This window comes from Trypanosoma conorhini (assembly GCF_003719485.1).
Source record: "Trypanosoma conorhini strain 025E chromosome Unknown Tco_14.4_contig_00046, whole genome shotgun sequence".
Taxonomy (NCBI): domain Eukaryota; phylum Euglenozoa; class Kinetoplastea; order Trypanosomatida; family Trypanosomatidae; genus Trypanosoma; species Trypanosoma conorhini.
Window position 1 is genome coordinate 48,410 of NW_021704120.1, and position 7,869 is coordinate 56,278.

The following is a 7,869-nucleotide window of genomic DNA, read 5'->3' on the forward strand; positions in this document are numbered from 1 at the left end:
ATGCGTTCCCCACGGACGAGGAAGTCGACTGGGGAACAGGCACCGGCACACCGCCCCCACCCTGCACGGAAGACTGTCGTTGGACACCAGTCACCGCCCCCGATGCGTCCCCCACGGACGAGGAAGTCGACTGGGGAACAGGCACCGGCACATCGCCCCCACCCTGCACGGAAGACTGTCGTTGGACACCAGTCACCGCCCCCGATGCGCCTGTATCTGAGTACGCCGGCCGTGATGAGGTAGGGAGAGCAGCAGTTGGCAGGTAAAGGGCGTTGGTCGTGATGCCAGAGACAGGGGGCCTATTTGCAGCTATTCCATCCGTTGAAGGTGTTAACGTGGGGGGTTTCGAAGGTAGCGGCCCCGTTCTTAACTCCGTAGTTGGTGGAAAACTGTATCTAGGGTCAAGAGTGGCTGGTACAGGACGTCTATTATTATCAACCGATGATAAGGGGAAGGGAGTCGCGACGGAAAATCCCTGCGGGGGAGGCGCTGATGAAGGCTGCTCGTTGGCATTCAACTGAACCGCTGGCCGCGATGTTGCATTCGTCAACGTAGGAAGGGGTTTATTCAAGACCTTCGTCCCTGACACGGATGCCGACGAAACACTTTCAACCGTCGAGCTTCTTTGTACTGAGGATCGTCCACCGGACGAGGACCGTGAGGGGGCAATACTGGTGCTACTCACGCTGCTGGTAAAGTCCGAGGAGTAGGCCGAAGCTGAGAGCTTTGAAAAAGCATCCCCACCAGCAAAGCTTCGATCTATTGTTGACTGCACAATAATGTTGATGCATTTTGTCAATTCTTGGATCTCGACGCATAGGTGTTTGATGTACTTGAGATGCTGACGGTGCAGGGTGGAAAGCCGCACCTTCAGTGGCTGACGGTAGGCCGATGTAAGGTGACAGAGGCTCGTGCCTAGGCACTGCAGCTGGAAAAGCACGTTGTACGTGAGAAAATGGGCCACACTTCCTTCGCGTGGAAGTGGCAACTTGTTTACTGGATTTCTACGTCCGTTACCCTCCACGGATGCGTCTGTATAGTCGGTTCCAGAGGACTCGGCAATCTGATTGGCCAGCTGGATCACAATATTTGCAGACTTCAGGATTCGCTGCACCACACAATCAAGCTTGTCCGTCATGGGTTTGGACTTCTCATTCACGGCAACTGCGTCCAGCGGCGCAAACTCCCGCTTCAACGTGGCGTAGAGCGTTCCACAATTGGACTGAATCTGATACGCCACGTCGTACTGCAAGACATGAAGAAGCGTTTTCTTCTTTGCGGGAGACGTGCTTCTGCGCCGACCATGCGCATCCGCAGCCTCCAACGGGCGACCCTGTGAGCTCTTCTCCGCCTCTTTTTGCGGCAATGTGCCATCGACCACGACCCCAGCGCCCGATGTCGCCGGCTTGGCTGGCGAGGAACCTCGATGCCCCCCCTGCTTCATCTTGTGACTGCGCTTGCTCCGTTTGTGCCCGCCCGCGCCGTCCAGAACCACGCGAATAAGATAAGGTTTGCCATTGACCGTCAACTTGGAAGTTGCTACGGGTGAAGACAGCTGGCGAGAGACGACTGAAGTGGCGGTGGCCCCCGGCACCACCGCAGTCGGCAACATCGCTTCTTCAGCGGGAACAACGCGACAGGACATCTCCGCAAAGCCCATCGTCTTCCCGGCGCCGTCACACATGGCGTAGTTGCTGTGCTGCCGGGCCTCCGCCGCCGGCGCCGTCGACAGCGGGCATGGGCATAACCACGACAACGACGCCTGCTGTTGTCCCTCGTCGTACACGCGGCAGACGCACTGCGCAGGGAAGATTCTTCGGTACTCATCGTCACTGAGGTAAAACTCGGCCTTGTGGCACACGTTGTACGTCAGCGAGAGGATACGATCGCCTGCGGGGGCCCGCTCAACGACGCCGCCCCCACCACCAATTTGTGGCCGGATGAAAATCTCTGGAAAGCTTGAGAAGCGCACGGCAAAGACGACCCTTGCCGAGGAACTCATGTTCACAAGACCATGCAGCCGCTTGACGGCGATCTCCAAACGGCATCTTCGCGGCTGCGTCGACATCTTTGCTCGCCACCGCGGGCAGCGACCAGCAACACCCGCTTCTCCGTCAGCTCAGCCCCCCCAACTCTGTCCGCGGACGCTGTATCCCGCCCGGCCGGACACGCCCCGAGGAAGAACCGCAAAGAAAACGAAAATAGCAACCACGCCTCACCACGCACACGCACACACACAAAGAAAAAGAAAAGGAAAAAAAAAAAATTCGGCAAGGTGCTAATGTGGCCAGCGCTCCGCTTTGGGTAGTTATTTTCACTTTGTGCTAAAAAGGGGCGGGTCAAAGGAAACAGGTAAAGTAGCAGCAAGAAGCGCTAGGAAGGAGGCAGCCGTAGACCTTCAAGAAGCAACCACGCAAACTAGGAAATGGCGACCGAAGTCAGGCCCCCAAGGAGGAGACGCAAGACAAAAACAAAAAAGAGAGGCTGTTAACAAACACCAAGTAAGAATGTGTGTCTGCAGAGATGACTTGTCACAACTGCAAAAAATCCAGAAAAGCCACGATGGTGTCACCCCCATTTGGCTTGTATTCCCGGCACGACTAAAGATCTTCATTTTAGTCCCCGTCACTCTCCTTCTTCTGCTTGTACCTACCGCGTTGGTAGAGTTGGTCCACTTTGTCCTGGACGCTAACACGTGCGTTGGGCACACTGCCGGCTGCCAATTCGGGCTTTTGCATTAATATTTCCTGGGTCGGTATCGCCGCCTTGTCGCGAATGCGGCCCCGATTCGCCACAATCTCCCCACGCTTCCCAATTGTGGATGCGCTTTCACCCTCCTTAAGGCTCCGAGAAGACAGTTTGGCGAGCAAGGCATCCTGCCGCTCCTGCAGAGCATGCACACTGTCCAACTTCCCCTTCTTTCGGCGCCGCATCGGCGTACTCGCGTCCGCGGGTGACGTGCCACCACCACTACCTCCACCAGCTGCCGCAGCGGCAGCGCTGCCGTCGGTCTCGCTTACACTCGGACGACGGAAAATGGCCTTCGAACCCGATTTGCCACGGTCAATGTACATACGGCGACTAATTTCACGCTCGCTCTCTGTTTCCTCCATGCTGCGCGCCACTCGCGTGTCCGCATCCCTCTGCTCCTCTTCGCGGGAAATGTCGTCAATCGTTTCGGAGAGTGCCCGCGAGTCGTCTTCAAGCCATTCCTCCAGACTTTCCTCCCTCGCACTTGCCATGGTGCGCAGCAGTTGCTCCTCTGCGCTGACGCAAGTGCCTTCATGGGGCTGATGGGGTTTGGCCGTGGAGTCCGGGTGCTCTGAGACATGGTTGGCGAGGAGGCTTTCTGGCACCTCCACGATATTTCCGTCGCGGTCCTCAACCAAAGGCATTTGTCCGACGAAGTTTAGCGGGTACGCCTCACTCTTCCCAGCGACGTACTTGTCCAACTCCCTATCAATATGCTCCTGCAGCTTTGACTGCGGAATGTACTGAATGAGACTCATGCTTTGCAGCCGTTCACTGGCGCGTTCGTACCAAAAGAAGAATTGTCTCTCGTGGAATTCTCGCAGTAAATCCAAGTGCTTCTTTTTCAGCGCTTGCCTTCCTTCCGTCATTTGCTTCGCCTCCACCCGCTTCTTCTCCTGTTCCTGCATCTCGTACTCCCACTGAGCCAATTGGGCTGCCTTGGTAATGTTATACTTGTATATGTATTCATCCGCATTGACACGAAAAGACTCGAGCCACTGGCGCTTGTACACTTTTCGCAGGTGCTCAAACTGCGCTTCGTGAACATTGCGCCACAACTCATTTTGCTTCCACATCCAATGGCGGTAGGGCGTAAGGAATCCCGTCATCTTTCGCCCATGCTCCGACTTGGAAGGGAGATTGTAGTACGGCCGCATCTGCCGCCGACACAGCCGCGAAGAGCGCATCATGACCCACAGTTGCTACAGCAAAGTGGAGAGAGAAACACACTCACTCACACCCCAACGCACCACGCTTCACCCTGCAAAGAAAATGCAGCGTTCCCCCAAAACCCTCCGCCCCTTCAACCCTCTTGGTTCCTTGTGGTTGCTGCTGACGTTGTCACGGTCACACGACGACAAGCCGATGAATGAGGCAAAAGGAGGAAAAGAAACAAAGAGTCATTCCAGCAGAAAAGCACAAATGCATGCGGCTCTCCGCCTCTGCTAATAAGCCACTTCACACACCTTACGCAAAGCAGGCAAGAGAAAAATTGGCGGCAAAAGAGTAACATTATCGCCACGCCCGTCCACACACACACACACACACACGGAAAGAAGAAATGAAAGAAAGCGCCTTATCTGAAATGTGTTGCCATATCCTTTCCCTTTAAGAGAAGGGTGGATTGTACCGCTTTCGTGCCTAGGCGCACGCAAACGCATGGTGGCTACACCATACGCACCACCAACCGAAGTGTGGCCCACGAGAGAAGTACAAACAGCAGCAAAAAAAAAACGAAAAACACACACTCACACACACAAAGAGAATTTTTTTTTTAAAAAGCAGTAATACAATGACAAAAAAAAAGTACAACACTTAAGATATTAGCACTGCCGCAGCAGCCTTGAGTCGCTTCTTTGTATCGACTTCGCGGGAGGTATGAAAAGCATCGTTGTCAGTTGCCCTAAATCCTGCTTGACGCCCTCGCATGCCCCCGGCAGTTCTGGTATACGTGGATCAACAGGCTCCATCAACAAATTGGCGTTCCCCTCCTCGGCCTCTGGAAATGGGAACATGACTGCAAGGAGATCAGGATGCTCGGGTTGGACCTTGATGTCGCCGACTTCCCGAAAATAGTCCACCTCGGTGTTTTCCTCCACGATCTCCACCTGCTGTAGCAAGATATCAGTGAATAGAGCATGCTGGCGAACCTCCTCCCAGCGACTTACAAGGCGCTCCTTCTCCACCTGGGAGTTCAGTTTATCGTCCTCTACGTGGGTGTGTGTTAGGTGCTCCGCAGCTCGCGGGTGGCTTCCGTAGTAGGCATCAAACTCCCTCAAACCTCCATCGGCGTTCTTCGGGGCCCCACCCCCAGCCCCCACAAAATAGCTGTCTTCGTAAGCAGCCTCCCCATTCCACGTTGTGCTCGTGTTCAGCTGTGAGCCTTGCTCCAGGAAACTTGCTTCCCTGCCGTCGCCCATGCCGGGGTGCATAGACTCACCACCCCGACCCAAGCCCCCAGCGACAAAAACGCCGTTACCGTCGTTGCATAATGTGCGGAAGCAATCGGTGCACACCCGTACGGGCAAATGGACTCCGCGCATTGGAATGGTACGAGTACAGTTCGAGCAGTTCCTACAGAACACATACCCGCAATTGCGACAGTGATGACGTCGTGTACTAAGCGAGAAGGTGACAGCACACCCATGACACGAGGGAGCCTCGGAGTCCCTCTGCCAGTGATCTTCCTTGGATCCATTGGCCCCCATGATTGCCTCCTGCTGTGGCGCTCCCACCGACAGCCCTCTATCCTACCTGTTTCTTTAGCGAACGGCAACAGCAACAACGAGGAAGAGAGCACACATACACGTGCACACACAATATGCAGACAACACAAGTACACTCCGGGCACATCTCCTCCATTGGGGCGAAGCGCAAACGAATAATCATAATAACAAATCTTTTTTTTCTGGTCTTGTTCTCGCAATATTTACAGAAACGACACATTTAACCACTTTTCCCCCGCATCATAAGGGCCTGGGCTGCTTCTGTGTGAAGGCTTGAGGGCCGAGGAGGAGGAGTGTTTCTCAAAACAAGACGCATTTGCTGCACCCCATTGAGACAAATTTTGTGGCACATGTATTTCCCTGCCATTAACTCTAGCATAGGTCGGCATACTCAGAGGCTCGCGCCACACCGCGTGGGCGCGTGGTAGCCTGTCCACGTCCACGTTGACTTCTGCTGTCCGTTGTCCCAGCTGCAGACGGAGTTGGCTTCCATGAGAAGCGTCATGCGGGTATGGGCCGCGTCTGGCGCCATCCGTACCCAGCGTCGACGCCCTCTGCTGTTGAAGCTGCAAGGGAGTTCTCATCAACGCCACAGCAACGGCGTCGTGGTGAGTTTTCTCCAAATCGTCAAGCTCCGCAAGCCTGGAACGCGATTTCTCCCTCACGGTGTCAACTGGCACCTCTTTCACATCAATTGGTCTCACATCACGGTGTTTCACTTCCTCACTCACTTTTTCCTCTGCTATCTTCTGTGCTTCCCCTTTTGTCTCCTTCCCAGATTCATTATTCTGCACGGCATGGCTCACACGCTCTACGCTGGTTCCGGCATACAAGTTCACTGGTGGGCGGAGTGCGCCGGGCCATTCCTCGCCACGCGCATTCCCTCCCATCGTACCATCACCGCCGCCGTTCAGCAGTGACCGCGAATTCGGAGCCTCTCCCAACGTGTGTCGCGGCGATTGCAGACCACCGGCCTCATGCGTGTACTGCATCCCAGATAAAACACTCTTGTACAGCCCCGGCGCAGCGTCGGGGGGCTGCTCCACGCGTGCCCCAGACGGAAAGGACACCGTTGGGGTGTAATTGAACATATTCCTTGCGGCCTGAGAGGCCCTCCCACCAGATGCATGAAGGTGCGCCGAATGCCTCTGGCCCCAGTAATCTTCCCAAGTGCGGTCGTTGCTCATGTCACTGTCCACGTCGGCCACGCCGCCCTTCTCATGCTTTTCCGCGTCCTTCCACACTGGTAAAGGAGCCGCGTGGTGCAGGAGGGCCTCCACGGCGGCCGGGCGAACAATCGGAGGAGGAAGTCTTCGCATCAACGACGTCGAAGGACGCCGCTGAGCATCGCTCTCCTCCTTCGTGCCCGAGGTGTAGGCCCCACCCTGCCGGGGCAGGGACGCTTCAACACGGCGGCGCATCTCCATCAGCTTGGGTTCCACTTCTGGAAAATAGGGCCGCGCGGCAAAGCGGGCACGGAGCTCGTCAAAGGCCTCCTTTGCATCCATCACGTCATCCGCCCGTCCCCCGCCCCCACTTCTGCGGCAGACATGCGCACGTACGAGGAGTAAATAATAATAACATAAAAAACATGGGGAAACATGGGGAAACATGCACGCTTCGATGCAGAAGCATACTTTTTACTTTTCCTCTGTAAAAGTGCATCACGAGCATCCCACACATGCAAGTACGCCATCCAAACATTATTCTTCGACACCCATCAAGGGAAACAGAAAAAAAAACATACATATATAAACAGTAATAACAAAATAACGCGAACAAGGAAAAAAAAAGCCCAAATGCATCGCACGCCTTAAACAGAGGGTGCATGACCGGACTCACACGCAGTCAGCACCGCTGCGGACAACTCCAACTCCTCCAGCGTGATGGGCGGCAGCATATCTCGTACTGCACGCAGGCCTGCAGGAGCAGGCACATTTGAGTCGCGGTCGTCACCGCGGCATGTCCTCCTCTCGCCATCGTCACCCCTCAAAGTTCGTCGATCAACGGAAAAATAGCCGTCGTGTGTAAGCGCGTGGTGAAGAGACAGGGGGCGCACCGGCACTGGCGATAATGCATCCCACGACATCACTAAGATTTACCCCCGCAGACAGTCACACGGAACCTGCTGCAAGAGATGAGGGGCACCGGTGAAAGAAAAAAAAAAAAACAAGGAAACGAGAGCAAACAAACAGTGGAGTCATTACCGCCAGTAGAAAGGAGTGAGAAAACGGCGGTGCAGCTGCCTGCAAGTGTTGTCGCCCGCCGGAGGAGCACACTGGGAGCGGAGCGGAAAGACATGGGGGAAAAAAAAAGACTAAAAGAACCACAAAAGATGGGGAGTGTGTCCATCCGTTTCACCCTCACCAGCAGCACATCGTAGCAGCCGTCT

The 7,869-nt window shown here is 55.2% G+C and overlaps 4 protein-coding genes across 4 annotated transcripts, besides 3 other annotated features; all 4 read right to left on the reverse strand.

The window, feature by feature from the left end:
* Position 1: 1 nt before the first annotated feature.
* Positions 2-2,068, reverse strand: Tco025E_01428 (uncharacterized protein; the record flags this gene model as incomplete). Its single annotated transcript, XM_029368366.1, has 1 exon — positions 2-2,068. A coding segment is annotated over one exon (2,067 nt), but the record flags the coding sequence as incomplete, so codon positions are not given.
* Positions 2,069-2,238: 170 nt separating this feature from the next.
* Positions 2,239-2,266: a sequence feature (A-rich).
* A 349-nt stretch (positions 2,267-2,615) lies between these two features.
* Positions 2,616-3,941, reverse strand: Tco025E_01429 (uncharacterized protein; the record flags this gene model as incomplete). The annotated part of the gene is made up of 1 exon (XM_029368367.1): positions 2,616-3,941. The coding sequence occupies one exon, from the start codon at positions 3,939-3,941 to the stop codon at positions 2,616-2,618; it is 1,326 nt and encodes a 441-aa protein (XP_029231843.1).
* Positions 3,942-4,280: 339 nt separating this feature from the next.
* Positions 4,281-4,301: a microsatellite.
* Positions 4,302-4,491: 190 nt separating this feature from the next.
* Positions 4,492-4,510: a microsatellite.
* Positions 4,511-4,574: 64 nt separating this feature from the next.
* Positions 4,575-5,459, reverse strand: Tco025E_01430 (putative zinc finger protein; the record flags this gene model as incomplete). The annotated part of the gene is made up of 1 exon (XM_029368368.1): positions 4,575-5,459. One exon carries the CDS (start codon positions 5,457-5,459, stop codon positions 4,575-4,577), a length of 885 nt encoding a protein of 294 aa, XP_029231844.1.
* Positions 5,460-5,680: 221 nt separating this feature from the next.
* Positions 5,681-6,985, reverse strand: Tco025E_01431 (uncharacterized protein; the record flags this gene model as incomplete). The annotated part of the gene is made up of 1 exon (XM_029368369.1): positions 5,681-6,985. One exon carries the CDS (start codon positions 6,983-6,985, stop codon positions 5,681-5,683), a length of 1,305 nt encoding a protein of 434 aa, XP_029231845.1.
* Between the last annotated feature and the right edge of the window lie 884 nt (positions 6,986-7,869).